At 35.6% G+C, this 20,973-nt stretch overlaps 2 protein-coding genes across 3 annotated transcripts in view; both read right to left on the reverse strand.

The window, feature by feature from the left end:
- LOC115930096 (complement factor H-related protein 4) overlaps positions 1-20,973 on the reverse strand; it is a 148,275-nt gene that overhangs the window by 85,756 nt on the left and 41,546 nt on the right.
- LOC115935403 (complement factor H-related protein 1) lies at positions 2,345-14,944 on the reverse strand. 2 transcript variants are annotated; one of them, XM_031013447.3, is made up of 6 exons: positions 14,773-14,944; positions 8,853-8,885; positions 7,526-7,702; positions 6,286-6,462; positions 3,854-4,036; positions 2,345-2,738 (listed from the first exon to the last, which is right to left on the reverse strand). In XM_031013447.3, the coding sequence occupies exons 1-6, from the start codon at positions 14,828-14,830 to the stop codon at positions 2,536-2,538; spliced, it is 831 nt and encodes a 276-aa protein (XP_030869307.1). In that variant the 5' UTR covers positions 14,831-14,944; the 3' UTR covers positions 2,345-2,535. The 2 variants fall into 2 exon arrangements, with proteins under 2 accessions (XP_030869307.1, XP_030869305.1); XM_031013445.3 differs by having other exon boundaries at positions 8,853-9,047.

Genomic DNA, 20,973 nt, shown 5'->3' on the forward strand with positions numbered 1-20,973 from the left:
AGGATCTTCATGGAGTCATTCATATCTCTAAACATCCCTTTATACTGCTTTTGTTGCATACCATATGTTTTTTAGTATGTTGCTTTTCCATTTTTGTTTTTCTCAAGATATTTTTAAATTTCCCTTTGAATTTCTTCATTGCCCCATTGGTTGTTCAGGATCATGTTGTTTAATTTCCATGTATTTGTGAATTTCCTATCATTTCTTCTGCTATTGTTTTCTAGTTTCATATGACAATGTTAAAAAAATTTATGTAATTTCAATCTTTTTAAAATTTTTTAAGACTTGTTTTGTGGCCCAACATATGATCTATATTGGAGATTATACCTTGTGTGCTTGAGAAGAATGTTTATTCTACTGTTGTCAAATGGAATGTTCTATATAGGTCTGATAGGTCCATTTGGTCTAACACAGAGTTCAAGTCCAATGTTTTTATTGATTTCTGTATAGACTGTCTATCCATTGTTGAATGTGGGTTATTGAAGTCCCCTACTATTACTGCATTGTTGTCTATTTCTTCCTTTAGATGTATTAATGCTTGCTTTATAAGTTTCATTGCTCCCATGTTGAGTGCATATATATTTGCAATAGTTATAATCTATTTGTGAATTGACTCCTTTATTACTGTATAATGGCCTTCCTTGTTTCTTTTTACAGATTTGACTTAAAATTCAATTTTAGTTAATGTTAGTATAGCCCCCTGCTTTGTTTTGGTTTCCATTTACATAGAACATATTTGTTTATCCCTATGCTGTGCTATGGTCTGCATAGTAGTACTCTTTCAAAATTTGTATGTTACATCCTCATCACTATGGTGATAGTATCAGAAAGTAAGGACTTTTTAGGTGATTAGGTCATGAGGATTCCACCTAATACATTGGATTAGTCTTTTTACAAAGAAGAGTCATGGAACTCCCTTGCCCCTTCCACACTGTAAGGACATAGTAGGAAGGCACCATAGTGGGAAGGCACCAAAACAGGGAGCAAGCCCTTACAAGACATCAAATCAGTTGGTATCTTAAGCTGGAAAATCTCAGCCTCTAAAACTGTATGAAATAAATTTCTATTTTTTATAAACTAGCCAGTTTATGGTAATTTCTTATGGTGGCTCAAATGTACTAAAACAATTTAGGAATAAACATATATTCCTAAGTGTTAACATTACTATCAACATAAGTTGCTAATTATAACAAATGTCCTTTCGATTTTTGAAATCTGGCTTTCCTCAACTCAAGCAATTTATCTAAATCCGGATCACTAACAAGGGGACAGCCTGAGTATATAAGCCACCTGATTTTATACGGTAAGAAGTAATAAGGTATCATTAAATAATATTTGTGTTGTTTTATTGATATCTTTATTTTTCACATAATGGCTTCACCTCCTTTATGAGTTTAAAATGTTCCTAATCAAAAATGATTTTACCTAACTAGTGCTGGTTAAAAAGAATGAATATAAAAATTACATTTCAGAACCTTACTATTGAAATTTCCAAAACTCTTCTACTCCAAAAATAGTTAAGAGGCTATTTGATGTTAAGATCATTACTGATGAAATCTTTATCATTCTCAACATGCACCGCCTTGCTTGTTAAACATCTTTATTTTAAAATAAATTGTGCTTTTGTTTCGAAAGTGATATATGTTAAAGGTAGAAAAATCAGAGGATTCTGATATATACAAAAGAATTAAACCATAACTTTTACTCCTACTATCTCTAAACACACACACACACACACGCACACACATACACACACACATACATATACATATAAATATATATATATACACACACTTATATCTATAGTTTTGAATTTCCTGGCAATATTTTTTCTATAAACATTAAATCAGGGCAAAAGTATCGTGTTTCTGTGTTTGCAAGTGAGTGCATGCAAGTGAGCATGTTATAACTGATACTGTATTTTTATTTTTTGTATGTTTATGTTGTAATATTTATATACCCAATTACGTTTTAATTCCTCTTTATGATTAGTTTGCATTATCATGTGTGCTAGATTGACATCTTGTAGAAGTATCTACATTTCATCAGTTTTGGTGCATTAATGTATTGATATCACTTTTGGTGCATTTATGTATTGATAAATAGTAATTACTTATATCTCATTACCAACATGAGTTAAGACTTGACTTGGTTTTCACATCTTTGTAAAGTGATATAATTTTGAAATCAGAGACAATGATATGTTTTCCATTTACTATAAAACAATGAGCCTCAGAAGCTATGGAGAAAGCTTTGAGAGATTTAAGAGTTATGAACAGAAATAAAGTCTGAAAAATTGCATCTAATTTCTTGCCACAAACATTTTATGAACTGGACAGAACAGTTAGTTTTCCAAGTTTTAATATGGTGCTTTTAAGAAGAGAGCCACCAGTCTCAGATTATAATTACATTTTCACAAATTAATCCAAAATTTTACGTATGAATAAAAAGGAGTAAAACAATACTTAAAAAATGAAATTCAGAACTGATTTAATACTAAAGTTCTGAATAAAGGTGTGCATTTTATGATTGATTCTATCTTTTTACACAAGTTGGATACTCCAGTTTCCCATTCCAACATGTTGTTCGCAATGTGTGAGAACGTGATGAAAGACGATATCCATGTTTACACACAAATTCAACTGATTCACCTGTTCTCGAATAAAACTTCTGTTTGGCTGTCCACCTTAATGCTATGTTATACTTTTCCATAATTTCTCGGGATATTACACACGGATCTGAGAATAAAAAACAGTAAACATAAAACATTAAGTAGTATGCAAATCTTCATAGACTTTCAGGTTTTCAAGTAGAATGTTATATGATGGTTCAGGAATTATTTCTCAAAACACTATCCAAACCGACTGTGTAAAAACATCATTTTGATTTAAATAAACTTAAAATGGTAATCGATGTGAAAATGAGGTTCTATGTTTAATGTATGAGAATTAGGGGCGTATTATCAATGATTCATTACATCAGTTGTCATTTTAGGATCCCTGCATTTTAGAACTTGTCATTGCTGCTTTTGTTTGATTAAGATATTGGTCAAAGAGTACAAATTTTCAGCTATAATATGAATAAGAACTTGGAATCAAACATAGAGATCTGGTGATATTTAGAGCTAATAATATTGTATTGTTTATCTGAAAATTGGTAAGAAAGCAGATTTTAAGTGTCCTTGCCACAAACACACACACACATACTCACACACCCACCTACACCCAATGGTAAGCATAGGTGATGAAGAATGTGCTAATTAATTTGTGGTAATCATTGTAGCATAAATATATCAAAACAACACATTGTCAAACATGAAAATATATTTTTATTTGTCAACTAAATGCTTTAAAATAAAATATAAATATAAAGAGAAAAATTACTTTTTTTTGTTGTTTTTATTGAGACGGAGTCTCGCTCTGTCACCCAGGCTGGAGTGCAGTGGCGCGATCTCGGCTCACTGCAAGCTCCGCCTCCCAGGTTCCCGCCATTTTCCTGCCTCAGACTCCCGACTAGCTGGGACTACAGGTGCCCGTCACCATGCCGGTTATTATTATTATTTTGTATTTTTAGTAGAGACGGGGTTTCACCGTGTTAGCCAGGATGGTCTCAATCTCCTGACCTCGTGATCTGCCCGCCTCAGCCTCCCAAAGTGCTGGGATTACAGGTGTGAGCCACCGCACTCAGCTCTAAAGAGAAAAATTTCTAAACTTTACTTTCTAACAAAAATTTTTGGCAGGCAAGCACTCAGCAGAATGGTTGTTCAATAATCTGTGATTATTTTGTTACAAACAGAGAAATATCAGACTCATCACACTGATTTTTCCAGCCGCGTGAATATTAAAGTACTTACGTAAGCATTTTGGTGGTTCTGACCATTGTCCATTTCTACATGTTATTCGCTTGTTACCCTCAAGTTGATACAAGTTCTGGCACTGGTACTCAACTGATGAAGCTGGAGCATATACTGACAACGGGAATGAAGTAATGTCCCCATTGTCAATAGGTGGAGGGGGCCCACATTTTCCCGTAGAATCTAAAAAACATCATTTCATCACTTGATTTACTGTGAGAGCAAATCAAAATACAAGTTCAAATAAGGCAAATACAAACACAGCACTTTATATAATATCAACAGTTTTGTGATTTCTGGTAAAAGAAATGAGTCCTGGAAGAAATTTTAACCCTTTAAACTGAAAGTAAGATATTTAAGTTCTTTTCTCCTTACTGAAAGAACACATAAACCATTACCAAATATTGCTGCTTATGGTAGATCAGGATTAAGAAATATCTTTCCGAAAGAATACATGCTAAACATAGAAATCTATGACAAAGAAAGTTTCTTGTTTCATATTCAACATTCTTTGGAGTAACACTAAGAGGACACGGGTTTTGAAATTGATGATGGTTCTTAAAAATCCCGTACGAATTATAAAATGAAAAAGTATGACAAAATTTTTTTAAAAACACTGAATATACTTAATAATACATGGGGAGCTGACAGACAAATAAATCCATGAACTTGAACATACAGCAATATAAATTACCCACTCTGAAAATAGACTGAAAACAAAAAACTGAACTGAGACATTCAGAAAAACACAACAACAAATAATGCAGATGCAGAAAAAAAAGAGAAAGGATATTGGGCTGGAAAAGTGAATAAATAAAAGGATGCCTGAAAACTTCCCATTTTGACCATAAGGCATAAACTTATATTTAAGAAGCTGAGTGAACTCCAAAGAGGATAAACACATTGGAATTTATACCAATATACATTAAAATAAAACTACTTTTAAAAAAGAAAAAAAAAATACCTTGAAAGCAACTAGACAAAAACTATGCTTTTCCTCGAGGGGATCAACAATTCAAATGGTGGTAAGTTTTTCATCTATAACCATGTGGCACAGTTTTCAAGTGTTCAAAGAACTGTCAACTCCAAATTTTATATCCAGTACACGATCTTTTACAAGTAAAGGGGTAAATATAGACATTCTCAGAGAAAGGGAAACCAAGAGAATTTGTCTCCAGTAGACCTATGCCTAAAGATTAACTAAAGGAATTCTTCAAATTAAAATAAAAAAGATAAAAGAAAGAGCTTGAGACTTTAGGATCCTGAAAAAATAGAACAATATAATGGATAAAAAGAGGAGTCAATATAACAGGATATCTTTTTCCTCATAAGTTTTTTCAATTATGTTTGATATTTGAAGCAAATGAGTTTAATATGGTGCTCAATGCATGCAGAGAAAATACGACTGGCAATTATACTTACAACGTGGAGAGTATAAATGGATCTACATGAAAGTAAGCTTTCCATATTCCAGTTGTTGATTTAAATGTCAGTGCCAGTAGACAGTAATATATTATTACATACATATAGTATCAGCTAGAGCAACAACTTTTTAAAAGGAGGAGAAAAGCTATGCAAAGAGATACAATGGAAAACAATACATATGAATCAAAATTAATCTCCTTAATAATTTTCCCTACAGGGAATGGAGGAATAGGGAAATAGGACTGAAACCCAGAGGGAACAGACAGAAACAAATAAATGACAGAGGTTTAAGTCCTATATATCAATAATTATGTTAAGTGTAAATGGTCCAAGTGCACCAGTTAACAGGCCATGAAAGGATGAATGGATATGTAAACAAGACCCAACTATATGCTGTCTACAAAAACTCACTTCAATAATAAACATAGGTAGAGTCTAAGTAAAATAGTGAAAAAAAACACAGGACAACATTAATTTTAAAACATAAAGGTGAGTAAGATACAATTTCCTTTTTTGGTTTCCCTTATTCCATCTCTTTATATTAGAATGACCCAGGACTATGTGCTCGGACTTCTTTTTATAAATACAGTCAGTCACACACCTTTAAATATAATCCATATACTGAAGATGCCCACATTTATATCACAATCTATCATCTCTCTTCAACTGTCTATTCCATATCTTAGAATGCACATCACTTATGGCTGTCAAATGCACATAATGTATCTTTTATTACACGTATTCCTGAGAAGGAACTAAGTGTTGTAATGCTTAAAAAGTATTTTTTTTCAGGTTCCAACTCTTTTAATTTGGTCGAATCTTTCTCAAAAATAATATACCCTATTACTTGTGTTCTGTTCACAGGAAGAATTGAATTTTAAGCACCATCAATCATTTTATTTGCATTTGAAAAATCTATTAATAAAAATGACTTCATTTTATTTAAATCAACATATTTTAACCCTGCTATACTCCCCCAAAATGTTAAAAGAAATATAACACTCTACCTTTGCATTGAGGTGGTTCCATCCAGTTTCCATTTAAACACATCACTTCTTCATCCCCAAACATTTCATAAGGGCTCCTACATTGATAACGTACTCTTTCACCAGATGGATATTTACTCATCTGTCTCGACAGTATATGAGCATTTTGTACTGTGGGCGGATTCACACAGGAAGTGTCTGAATAGAAAAAAAGAAGAAGTGGTTCCACCTAGTGTTCATTTTGAGTAGCAAATCAACTAATACAGTTACAAATATATTTCAAGACGAATTTAAAATAAGTAGACAATCTCATCAAATATTTTGTTGATTTTAATAAATTTAAATGTAATATTGAGGAAAAGACATGAAACTATTTTTTGTCAGGTACAAGCTTTGATGTTTTAAATTTCTTCTTCATCCTTCGCTAGAACACTGATAGACCTTTATTTTTCCCTTCTGGAAGCCAGTGTAATCGAAAGTTTTCCTGGATATCTCTCTTTGAGTTTGAGTAGAACAAATATTACCAGTTCTATTTATTTAACATTAATTTATAAAATGCAAAAAGTCAGCATAAATAGATTATGTGATACCAGATTTTTGTTTGCAATCATCCTGCTTATACATTTTAGCCTCTTAAAAATAAACACAAATAGGCATTTTCTTAGTGAATAAGCAAAGATTTAAAAACACATTTTGAAAATTATCCAAGTTAGAAGAGAAGAAGAATGGTTAATCAAAGGATCTAAATTGGAGACGTGGAAAAATAAAAGAAAATAAGTCTATAATAATAAAAATAACTTCAGATAATTTAATTGCCAATGATTAAGGATACTATGCTGAACAATGCAAAATTCATCAGAGAGTTTCAGGTCCATGTGTAGTGATAATAGACTATAGCAATGCTTCTCACACAGAAGTGTGCATAGAATTCCCGGGAGGGGTTGGTAAAACAGATTCAGGGTTCTATTTCGACACTTTTGATTCCGCGTGTCTAGAATGAGCTTATGGAATTGTGTTTTCATTTCAAACAATCTCCAAGAAGATGATGATGTTACCGGTTTAGCGACCACACTTTGAGAACATTTGATTTATATAGGTAGGCAAACTATGTTATTGAACATCCACTTGGCCACAATTGGAACTGAAAATCAAATGAATAATGATAAAAGTATGTGGTAAAACCTATATTTAACCTGTAAAAAAGATTTATTTCTCTTAAACTTTATAATAACAGCATATGAGAGAACAGCATTGTACTTACCAGTGGACCTGCATTCGGGAGGAGTGGACCAGCCCCGTTCTACACATGAAATGTTGTTCTCATTGTTTTGAAGTCTGTATCCTGTGTTGCAAATAATTTGTACAGTATCACCTTCCAGATGTGTTTGTCCTGAAGATTCAGAATGACCATTTTCCACAAAAGGAAAGAAACACAGTCCTAAGGACCAAAAACGGATTAATATACAAGATGGAAGTAGCAAAGAAAAAGTACAACTGCATTTTAAAATATTTTAATAAACCGGGTGAAGTGGCTCACTCTGGTAATCCCTGCGCTTTGGGAGGCTGAAGCGAGTGGATCACTTGAGGCCAGGAGTTCGAGACCAGCCTGGCCAACATGGTGAAAACCTGTTTCTACTAAAAATACAAAAATTAGCGAGCATAGTGGTGCGCACTTGTAATTCCAGCTACTCTGGAGGCTGAGACAGGAGAATCACTTGAACCCAGAAGGCTTAGGTAGCAGTGAGTTGAGATGGCTCAAAAATAAAACAAAACAAACGAACAAAAAAACTGAAAAGGAAAGCTTTCAAAGCTGAAATCAAATATAAACATTTTCAAAAGAAGTTAACTCATGCTACTATATATATGATGAAATATATTTGGTTCTTTTATATGTATATATAGAAGAAAATATTTCATTTTCTTGCTCTATGGTTTTTATAATGAAATATTTTACGTTTGTCAACCTTTTAGGGACAAAAGAACCTCTTCATATATCTATTTCTCTCTTAACTCTCATAAATGTTTCTTAGGAGAAAGATCATTGCTATCTCCTTTGTTGCCTCAGGTATCTGTCTCCCAAATTTTTTTTCTTTTAATACACCTGTTATCATTGGAGTCTGCTCTCTACATTTATTGGAGAATTAATATAGCTACACTGTGAAGGACCAAAGAAATTATTTATTGAAATATAAAAGTGAAAATGCTAAACCTCCTTTCAATATGCTAAAGAATGGTAAATTCAAAACAGAATATGTATAAAAATGATATTTAAAAGGAAAACTTTGATCAGGCTGCTGCGAAATGAATACTAGTAAAGAAATATTAGCAGTCAAATATATTAAAGATCAGTTTAAAAAAATTAATATATTTCAACATGTAGAGCATTTCCAGGTAACACAAGACAGTTGACATATTTATTCTTCATTGATTCTTATAGGAGGCATCTCAAAATAGGGGGACTACATCTCCCATCTTTCCAGCTCCTCTGGTCACTGTCCCTGTGATTATCAAGACCTTATGATCTTGTCTGGCATATCCTTCTCTATTCACTGAATGACATCCATTTAATGAACAGGGCATTTACTCACTGAGACACTTTGGTGTTGGTGACCATCCTTCTTCTGTGCATGTTATGCGAGTCCAAAAGGATTTTGAAGGAGACACAAAATTATATTCACAGGAGTAATAGAAAACTTCCCCTGTAGGAACCTGGGAAAATGGCTTATATTTTTCTTCATCATATAGAATTCCATGGTTTATTTTTGGAAAATCACAAAATGTTGCTGGGAAAATAACATAAAACTGAAGAATTACATAATAAGTTACATAAATAAATCACTAGATTATATTTTAATCATCTCACTTATAGTGTTTTTCTTTCATTTAGCTTAAATGCCTTTAGCTTAAATGCTTTCCAGTGTCCAAATTAGGAATGAAAAGACATCACTAACTAACAGTACATGAGTATTTGAGGAGGTAATTGTTAATGAATATAAAATTTATATTTTGGAGTGATATGAAATATGAACTCTCCTGCAATGTCTTCAAGAAGAAAACCCACACACAACAATTTAAGAATGAAGACAGAGTGTAAGAGTAGCAAATCTTCCTGATCTACATAGTATACAGTAGAGAAGTGATAGGGTTGTTCTTAGCTCTCAATTTACTTATTTTCTCTATTCTCATTGACTGCCATAGGTATCTCCACCAGAAACTCTGTCCTATTTTTTTTTCTGGTGCAGTAAAGATGTTGGGTATGTAGTTTTGTTTTTTGTTTATTAATATCAGTTTGAATATTTTCTGGTTACAAAGTTAATATAGTTTCAGTGGAAATAATTTAGGGAATATAAGAAAATCACTAAGAACAACTCAATCAAGATAAAGTTAGAGCTAAATTCTGGTTAATGTTGTATATACAAATATGTGTTTGTATATTTGTATTTATATATTTATACTTGTGAACACACACACACGCACATATATATGTATATATATGTATATATATGTATATATATGTATATATATATGTATATATGTATATATATGTATATATATGTATATATATATGTATATATATGTATATATATGTATATATGTATATATATATACGTATATATATATATACAGTCAGCCCCACTCGTTTCACTTCCTCTGATTCAACCAACTGCAGATCAAAAATATTTGAAAAAAACAATAAAGATAATAAAACAATAAAAATAATGCAATTAAAAATACAATATAACAACTATTTTTACAGCATTTACATTGTATTAGGTATTATAAATACTCTAGAGATTCCTTAAATTGTATGAGAGGGCTGAGTGTGGTAGCTCATGCCTGTAATCCCAGCACTTTGGGAGGCTGAGGTGGGTGGGTCACTTGAGGTCAGGAATTTGAGACCAGCCTGGCCAACATGGTGAAACCCCATCTCTACTAAAAATACAAAAATTAGCCAGGTGTGGTGGTGCACGCCTGTAATCCCAGCTACCTGGGAGGCTGAGGCAGAAGAATCACTTGAACCCAGGAGGGGGAGGTTGCAGTGAGCTGAGATCATGCCACTAAACTCGAGCCTGGGGGCGACAGAGCAAGACTCCTCCTCAAAAAAAATTAAAATTAAATAAAATAAATTGTATGGGAGGATATGCACAGGTTATGTATAAATACTACACCATTCTCTCTTAGACACTTGAGTATCCTTGGATTTTGGTATCTGCTGGGGGTGGGTAGAGTCCTGGAACCAATTCCTTGAGGATGCTAAAGGACTACTGTATATATGCATAAATACATCCATATGCACTATGGTGCAAGATATATTAAAACAATGTAGAAAATGGGTGAAATCTTCATACTTTTCACTCTTTTTTTGTGTACACATACATTTATATACACACATATTTTTTATTAGACTTTATACTTTATTTACAGGTTTTTCACAGCAAAATTGAGTGGAAGGTGGAGATTTCCTATATACCACTTCCTCTTCCCTACCACACGCATAACCTCCCTCACTGTCAATATAATTATCACCCAAAGTTCATAGTTTATGTTGGGGTTCACTCTTGATGTTGTATGTTCTATGGGTTTGATATGCTTTATCTTTGAGTACGTATTTAGCTCAAGATATTTCCTCAATATAATACTGCTCTTTGTTTTTATGTCAAGATATTTTTGCAATATAGTACTGCTGCATAAGAAATAATTTTATTTTTCACCTTATTTGGAAGATATGTGCAGAAATTAAGCTGACAAATCAAGAGAAATCTCTCTTTTTCATCTGTCTAGAAGTAATGTTTAATGTTGCACAATATTTGAAATATTTTCACCTTGTGAAACCTGAAATTGATTATCTAACTGTTTAAAATTTGACATTAGATAGTTTTGGTAAAGGTATTGAGGGAAAGACTCCCGTCTTGATAGTATTAACCTACCATAACTCTTTCAATTATCCTTCACTCCTCCAAAATTATAGTAGTTTATTTTCATACATTTGTACCTACATATTCTTTGCTATCCAGAATAACTTGGTTTTCATCACCCAGTTATATTGTACCTATGCTTCAGAACTAATTCTATGACATTCATCAAGTATTCATTGTGCATATCTGCAATGGTGCTAGCTAGGAGTGTTAATGTCTTCTTACAAGCCTCCTTTACACAACCACCAATTTCAAAAGTAGAAAATAATTTTTATTGTCTCAATATTTTGATAGAATATTGTGAATATATTTCTTCTGGGATATATATATATACACACACACACACACACACAGACACACACACACATATATATATACACAGTCGTACAGTTATTCACCACATAATGATGTTTTCGTCAATGACTGATCACTTATATGACAGTGGACCCATAAGATTATAGTGTAGCTGAAAAATTCCTATCACCTAATAGCCATCGTAACATTGCAGTGCAATATATTACTCACATGTTTGTGGCAATGCCGGGGGTAAACAAACCTACAGCATTGCCAGTCACATAAAAATACGCCACACACAATTTTGTACAGTACGTAATACTTGATGATGATAATATACAAGTGTTACTGGTTAATGTATTTCATAGAGTATAATTGTTATCAGTATTTTATAGTTAACTTCTTCTATTGATTAAAAATATTAACTGTAAAACAGTTAATGTTTCCTGAGGCGGGTCCTTCAGGAACTATTCCAGAAGAAACCTTTGTTATCATAGGAGAGGACAGCTCCATGCCTGTTACTGCCGTGAAGACCTTCTAGTGGGACAAGAGCGGAGGAAGAAGACAGTGATACTGATGATCCTGACCCTTTGTAGGCCGAGGTTAATGTGTGTGTTTGTGTCTGTTTTTAACAAAAAGTTTTAAAAAGTAAATAAATAAGTAAAATATTTAAAAGATAAAAGCTTATAGCACAAGAACAGAAAGAAAAAATCTTTTGTACATCTCTACAATGTTTTTTAAGCTAAATAATATCTCAAAAAAACACAAAAATTAAAGTTGATGAAGTAAAAACGTTAACATAAACTAAGGTTAATTTATTATCGAAGAAAAGTTTAAAATAAATTTAGTGTATCCTGGGTGCATCAAAAGCTCAGTAATTAGCACTGAAGAACTTATCCATGTAACCAAAAACCACCTGCTCCCCCAAAACTATTGAAGTAAATAAATAAATAAAATAAATTAGTTTAGCCTAAGTATACAGTGTTCATACCACCTCTAGTCGTGTATGGTGATGTTCTAAGCCATCACATTCACTCACCACTCATGTAATGACTTACTGAGAGCAACTTTCAGTCCTGCACACCCTATTCATTGTAAAAGCCCTATACAAGTCTGCCGTTTTTAATATTTTATACTGTATTTTTATTGTACTTTTCTATATTGAGATAAACATATACTTATAATTGTGCTACAGTTGCCCACAGTGTTCAGTACAGTAACATGCTGTACAGGTTTGCAGCCTAGGAGCGACAGGCTCTACCATATGGCCTAGTTACATAGTAGGCTATAAAACCTAGGTTTGTGTAAGTCCACTCTATAATGTTTGAATAAGAAGGAAATCGCCTAAGGATGCACTTCTCAGAACGTGTCCCTATCATTAAGTGATGCATGACTGTTTATACACACACACACACACACACACTCACACACACTCACAGTCACCTATATATAGCCTTGCAATTTATTTGCCTATTTACATTTTGCTTTTCTTTAGGACACTGTAAGTTGCAGTGAGGTGTGGTTAGGGTTGTCATTTTCTTCCAGCTTCTTTGCTACATGAAGCACAACATAGTGCTTGATACTACATGAAGCACAACATAGTGCTTGATAAATATTTTGCTACTGGAAGCATGCAGTTTTCTATGTATACAAATGTGTTGCTTCAGTGTGTTGTTTTTGCTGTTTGGCAGGTCTCTCAATAGACACCTAAACGACAGTGTAACACACACTTACAGATCATTTAACATCTAGGCAACCTTTAGACAGAATTTCACTGAAGTTTCTCCAAGAGACTGGATTGAAGCTTGAACATTTTTTTGGTGGGAGGAGGGTTAGGAATTGTCAAAATTCTACATATTTCTCTCATATTTTTCACTTATCTTCCTCTGCTTCCCCCCTATTTAGAAATCCTCGTGTAATGCCATGTGTAATTGGTGTATACGCCACTTAATAAATACCATAAACACAGACTTAAGAAAAATCAAATACACTCATACAATCGCACTCCTGTGATTACAACTCAGCACTAAAAGTGAAAACAAAATAAAATGAATTTCAAGGGCCAGGCATGGTGGCTTATGCCTGCAATCCCAACACTGTGGGAGGCCGAGGCGGGCAGATCACCTGAGGTCGGGAGTTCGAGACCAGCCTGACCAACATGGAGAAACCCCATCTCTACTAAAAATACAAAATTAGCCAGGCGTGGTGGTGCATGCCTGTAATCCTAGCCACTTGGGAGGCTGACACAGGAGAATTGCTTGAACCCAGGAGATGGAAGCTGTGGTGAGCCGAAATCACACCATTGCACTCCAGCCTGGGAAACAAGAGTGAAAGTCCATCTCAAAAAAAAAAATGAATTTCAAGCAATAGAAATAATATTTTGCAACATTTCTAAGGGCAAATATTTAAAGGAAAGCATGTTATAGTTCATGTTGTTCTGTTATGTCAGGACTGATGAGAAACTGTTCAAATAAAACTTCAAAGGTCTGTAAACATCGGGAAACAGCAAAACAGTAAAGTAAAAACTTTTTGGAAATCAAAGGGTAAAGCATAATGATCGAAACTCCATGTACAGACATAGTTTAATTAGTATCCTAGACCTTGGGAGAGATTTGGTTTGCAATTCCTTTGATATGGTGGCCTTAATTTCAACATGAAATAAAATGGGACCGTTTATAAAATATCATAAGAAGCAGTTTGTAGTATTAATAAAGAGGTGATACATTACTTCATTCTCAACATTTAAGAGCTCAGAAGAAGCAATTTCTTGACAGTTCACTGGTTTATATATAAGTGATATTTTCTGTTGTTTCAGTAAAATATATTTCCCTCTGTTGAAGGATAATTAGATTGAAATGGGAATTCCTCCATTTTAATGACCTTTAAAATTTAAATGATCAAATCTAGGAAAATAAAATCCAAAAAGCATTTTGAAGGTGGCCAAATCTTTTTGAGATTGATTGTTCTAGTTAGTGGCATTGCAGAGTGTATGCAGAATTACACTAATAATTCACCTTGCCACCGTTAGTATAGCAGGTTTTCCCTCATTTATTTCCTCTTTACATTCTCTATTTGGTGGCCATTTACCTTTGCAACTTAGAGGATGGAGAGAACTAATTTTATTCGATTTTCCTGCTAATTGCATGTTAGAAAGTATTTCCATAAAATAGATTAATATTATAACTCATTTAAAATATTTTCATCCATTTATTCATTTAAAAATATGTAAGCATACACACAAAAACTGATAAATATATCTGAAAAAGGAACGAAATATTCAGGTCTGTTTTGAACTTACCTTCTCCACCAACAGAGGATATCCATGAGATTAGAATTACACTGACCATGAGCCACATGCTTGGTAGTTCCAATCGTATATAACTAAAAATACTTCAGTGGTGGTGGTGTTGCTTTGAATCTGCTTTCATGAAGAGTTATGAGCATGACTTTGAATTTCAGTGTACTAACTGGAAGCTAGCTTAGTAAACTCCTTTGTGGTAAACATCAAAGTTCATGGAGGGTTGTGCAAAATAAGCAAATAGTGTCTAATCAGTGTTTTCACAATAATACTCTGAGTTTATCATGTAATATTAACTTGAGCAAAATAAAAGCTGTTCAATTTCCTTGTTGTAGTCCCTGAGTCTCTGAGTTTGGAATATTCAGAAATGGGCCATTGAAGAGGAAAGAGGAAGCCCCTTCTTTTTTCTAGCCAAGAGTTCAGCTACATCAATAGGCAAGCAAGTGAAGGTGATCAGTCCTCATCTTAACATAACAGCATCACTGTTCTAGTTATAAATTCCACTTAAAACTGGTATTAAGAGTGAGGTAACTTCAGACCATCCTGGCTAACATGGTGAAACCCCATCTCTACTGAAAATATAAAAATTAGCTGGGCATGGTGGTGGGCGCCTGTAGTCCCAGCTACTTGGGAGGCTGAGGCAGGAGAATGGCATGAACTCGGGAGGCGGAGTTTGCAGTGAGCTGAGATCGCACCACTCCCCTCCAGCCAGGGTGACAGAGCAAGACTCCGTCTCAAAAAAAAAAAAAAAAAAAAAAAAAAAAGAATGAGGTAACTTCTTAATAGTTTTCATATTTTGTAGACTATAAAAAGTCAAATCAAGAATAATTTTTGGTATGTAATGGTTCCCAAAATTGTTGAACAAATTTTACTTCAAAATAATTTTGTTCAGATGGGACTTTGAGAATGGGTATTTCTGGGTCTTGGTATATTCATTCACTCACCACCAAAAGGCATCAATAAAACTGGATAAAATTATAAAAATAATCTCTAGAAATTGGCCAAAGAGCATACTGTTGGGAAATATTTATTCCAGAAAGTCCACATAAATCTCAGTAAAAAAGAGTGGCTGCTTTTATCCACCTTTGTCTCACAGCCCAGTTCTGTGGCTCAGAAGTTGAACCCTGGGTAGGCAAGCAGTCTGTGTGGACTGGAAGCTCTGCTGCCCCACTGGAGGGGAGTGACTTTATAGCGTGGAAAAGTCCCTGCCCAAGGATCCTATTGAATATAAAGAGGTTACAGTGGGAAGCAAGTAGAGAAGATTAGTATGTGTAGAGGATATTAGCTGGGGCAAGCAACAAAGTGGCCAGTCAGTCAAAAATTTAATGGCAAAATTGGGAGAAAGGGACAGCCTAAGGACTCCCACTAAGATGAAACTTACTGATGGTGGTTCAGAAGTCAATGGGAATGCATATAGCTATGTTCAATCAAGAAACCAGAGAAGTCTCTGTGAGCTACTAGTCTCCACTATTGATTCTAGTCTATCTAAACCTTATCATTTCCAATTAAACTACCTAAATTATATAAATATTAAGTGTCACACTCTAGACCATTTCAACAATCTTTTTAGCTCACTTACTCTACTAAATTTGTTCCAAACATTCAATGACACTGATGCTTTTTCACTATTCTTTTCCCTTCACTTTCTCTCTTCCCACCATACCCAAATTAGATTCAATGGTTCATCACTGTAAGTCAATCACTTGCACACATTCTCCTGCCCATTCCTTTCTTTCTATCCGTAATGCAAGTCTTAGAAAACCTCAAACCTTTGCAAATAAATTCTCTGCCTGCCCTGTCTCTGAACTGAAGCAGCAGAGTGTGTCTACAAGAAAAACAAATGTGGTCACTGCTCCAAGATGGCAGAATAGGAACAACTCTGGTCTGCAGCTCCCAGCGTGATCAGCCCAGAAGATGGGAGATTTCTGTATTTCCAACTGAGGTACCTGGTTCATCTCATTGGGACTGGTTGGACAGTGGGTGCAGCACATGGAGGGGGAGCCGAAACTGGGAGGGGCATCGCCTCACCCTGGAAGTGCAAGGGGTCAGGGGATTTCCCTTTCCTAGCCAAGGGAAGCCATGGCAGACTGCACCTGGGAAAAATGGGACATTCCTGCCCAAATACTGCACTTTTCCGAGGGTCTTAGTAAACAGCAGACCAGGAGACACTCTCCTGCTCCTGGCTCAGCGGGTCCCACACCCACAGAGCCTTGCTGACTGCTAGTGCAGCAGTCTGAGATCAACCTGTGAGGCAACAGCCTGGTGGGGGGAGGGGCATCCGCTATTGCTGAGGCTTGAGTAGGTAAACAAAGCGGCCTGGAAGCTTGAACTGGGTGAAGCCCACTGCAGCACAGCTAGGCCTGCTGCCTCTGTAGACCCCACCTCTGGGGGCAGGGCATAGCTAAACAAAAGGCAGCAGAAACTTCTGCAGACTTTAAACGTCCCTGTCTGACAGCTCTGAAGAGAGAGGTGGTTCTCCCAGCATGGCATTTGAGCTCTGAGAACAGACAGACTGCCTCCTCAAGTGGGTCCCTGACCCCCATGTAGCCTAACTGGGAGACAACCTCCCAGTAGGGGACGACTTACACCTCATACAGGTAAGTGCCCCTCTGGGACAAAGCTTCCAGAAGAAGGATCAGGCAGCAATATTTGCTGTTCTGCAATATTTGCTATTCTGCAGCCTCTGCTGGTGATACCCAGGCAAACAGGGTCTGGAGTGGACCTCCAGCAAAATCCAACAGACCTGCAGCCGAGGGACCTGACTGTTAGAAGGAAAACTAACAAACAGAAAGGAATAGCATCAACATCAACAAAAAGGACATCCACACCAAAACCCCATCTGTAGGTCACCAACATCAAAGACCAAAGGTAGATAAAAACCACAAAGATGGGGAGAAACCAGAGCAGAAAAGCTGAAAATTTGAAAAACCAGAGCACCTCTTCTCCTCCAAAGGATCGTGGGACAAAGCTGGACAGAAAATGACTTTGACGAGTTGACAGAAGTAGGCTTCAGAAGGTCGATAATAACAAACTTCTCTGAGCTAAAGGAGGATGTTTGAACCCATTGCAAGGAAGCTAAAAATCTTCAGAAAAGATTAGATGAATGGCTAACTAGAATAAACAGCATAGAGAAGACCTTAAATGGCCTGATGGAGCTAAACACCATGGCACGAGAACTTCGTGACACATGCACAAGCTTCAATAGCTGATGCAATCAAGTGGAAGAAAAGATATCAGTGATTGAAGATCAAATTAATGAAATAAAGTGAGAAGAGAAGTTTAGAGAAAAAAGAGTAAAAATGAATGAACAAAGCCTCCAAGAAATATGGGACTATGTGAAAAGACCAAATCTACGTTTGATTGGTGTACCTGAAAGTGACGGGGAGAATGGAACCAAGTTGGAAAATACTCTTCAGGATATCATCCAGTAGAAATTCTCCAACCTAGCAAGGCAGGCCAACATTCAAATTCAGGAAATACAGAGAACACCACAAAGATACTCCTTGAGAAGAGCAACCCCAAGACACATAATTGTCAGATTCACTAAGGGTGAAATGAAGGAAAAAATGTTAAGGGCAGCCAGAGAGAAAGGCCAGGTTACCCACAAAGGGAAGCCCATCAGACTAACAGCAGATCTCTCAGCAGAAAATCTACAAGCCAGAAGAGAGTGGGGGCCAATACGCAACAATCTTAAAAGAATTTTCAACCCAGAATTTCATATCCAGCCAAACTAAGCTTCATAAGTGAAGGAGAAATAAAATCCTTTACAGACAAGCAAATGCTGAGAGATTTTGTCACCACCAGGCCTGCCTTACAAGTGCTCCTGAAGGAAGCACTAAACATGGAAAGGAACAACTGACACCAACCACTGCAAAAACATGCCAAATTGTAAAGACCATTGATGCTATGAAGAAACTGCATCAATTAATGGGCAAAATAACCAGCTAACATCATAATGACAGGATCAAATTCACACATAACAATATTAACCTTAAAGGTAAATGGGCTAAATGCCCCAATTAAAAGACACAGACTGGCAAATTGGATAAAGAGTCAAGACCCATCAGTGTGCTGTATTCAGGAGACCCATCTCACGTGCAGAGACACACATGGCTCAAAATCAAAGGATGGAGGAATATCTACCAAGCAAATGGAGAGCAAAAAAAAGAGCAGGGATTGCAATCCTAGTCTCTGATAAAACAGACTTTAAACCAACAAAGATGAAAAGAGACAAAGAAGGCTATTACATAATGGTAAAGGGATCAATTCAACAAGAAGAGCTAACTATCCTAAATATATATGCACCCAATACAGGAGCACCCAGATTCTAAGCAAGTCCTTAGAGACCTACAAAGAGGCTTAGACTCCCACACAATAATAATGGGAGATTTTAACACCCCACTGTCAATATCAGACAGATTAATGAGACAGATGGTTGAGAAGGATATCCAGGACTTGAACTCAGCTCTACACCAAGCAGACCTAATAGACATCTACAGAACTCTCCACCCCAAATCAACAGAATAGACATTCTTCTCAGCACCACATCGTACTTATTCTAAAATTGACCACATAGTTGGAAGTAAAGCACTCCTCAGCAAATGTGAAAGAACAGAAACCACAACAAACTGTCTCTCAGACCACAGTGCAATCAAATTAGAACTCAGGATTAAGAAACTCACTCAAAACCACACAACTACAAGGAAACTGAACAACCTACTCGTGAATGAGTACTGGGCAAATAACGAAATGAAGGCAGAAATAAATATGTTCTTTGAAACCAAGACGAACAAAGACACAACTTACCAGAAACTCTGGGACACATTTAAAACAGTACAGAGAGGGAAATTTATAGCATTAAATGCCCACAAGAGAAAGCAGGAAAGATCTAAAATCGACACCTTAACCTCACAATTAAAAGAAGTAGAGAAGCAAGAGCAAACAAATTCAAAAGCTAGCAGAAGGCAAGAAATAACTAAGATCAGAGCAGAACTGAAGGAGATAGACACACAAAAAGCCCTTCAAAAAATCAAGGAATCCAGGAACTGGTTTTTTCAAAGAATCAACAAAATTAATATACCCCTAGCAATACTAATAAAGAATAGAAGAGAAAGGAATCAAATAGACGCAATAAAAAATGATAAAGGGGATATCACCACTGATCCCACAGATATACAAACTACCATCAGAGAATACTATAAACACCTCTACGCAAATAAACTAGGCAATCTGGAAGAAATGGATAAATTCCTGAACACATACATCCTCCCAAGACTAAACCAGGAAGAATTTGAATGTCTGAATAGACCAATAACAGGTTCTGAAATTGAGGCAATAATTAATGTCCTACCAACCAAAAAAGTCCAGGAGCAGATGGATTTACAGCTGAATTCTACCAAAGGTACAAGGAGGAGCTGGTACCATTCCTTCTGAAACTATTCCAATCAATAGAAAAAGCGGGACTCCTCCCTAACTCATTTTATGAGGCCAACATCATCCTGACACCAAAACCTGGCAGAGACACAACAAAAAAATGGAATTTTAGACCAATATCCCTGATGAACATTGATGCGAAAATCCTCAATAAAATACTGGCAAACGGAATCCAGCAGCACATCAAAAAGCTTATCCACCACGATCAAGTCGGCCTCATCTCTAGGATGCAAGGCTGGTTAAACATATGCAAATCAATAAACATACTCCACCACATAAACAGAACCAAAGACAAAAACCACATGATTGTCTCAATAGATGCAGAAAAGGCCTTCAACAAAATTCAACAGCCCTTCATGCTAAAAACTCTCAGGAAACTAGGTATTGATGGAATGTATCTCAAAATAATAAGAGCTATTTATGACAAACCCTCAGCGAATATCATTCTAAATGGGCAAAAACTGGAAGCATTCCCTTTGAAAACTGACACACGACAGGGATGTCCTCTCTCACCACTCCTATTCAACATAGTTTTGGAAGTTCTGGCCGGGGATTTCCGTCAAGAGAAAGAAATAAAGGGTATTCAATTAGGAAAAGAGGAAGTCAAATTGTCTCTGTTTGCAGATGACATGATTGTATATTTAGAAAACCCCATCGTCTCAGCCCAAAATCTCCTTAGGCTGGTAAGCAACTTCAGCAAAGTCTCAGGATACAAAGTCAATGTGCAAAAATCACAAGCTTTCCTACACACCAATAACAGACAAGCAG

Source organism: Gorilla gorilla, chromosome 1 (genome assembly GCF_029281585.2).
Source record: "Gorilla gorilla gorilla isolate KB3781 chromosome 1, NHGRI_mGorGor1-v2.1_pri, whole genome shotgun sequence".
NCBI lineage: Eukaryota > Metazoa > Chordata > Mammalia > Primates > Hominidae > Gorilla > Gorilla gorilla.

Bases quoted from the DNA above. Each gene is read 5' to 3' on its own strand.
- LOC115935403 (XM_031013445.3), bottom strand. From the start codon at position 14,830: ATGTGGCTCATGGTCAGTGTAATTCTAATCTCATGGATATCCTCTGTT. The intron at 7,703-8,852 runs GTGAGTAAATGC...TTTGGTCCTTAG, and splicing joins ACCAACACCAAAGTGTCTCA to GACTGTGTTTCTTTCCTTTT. The intron at 2,739-3,853 runs GTAAGTACTTTA...TTTTATTCTCAG, and splicing joins AGAACCACCAAAATGCTTAC to ATCCGTGTGTAATATCCCGA.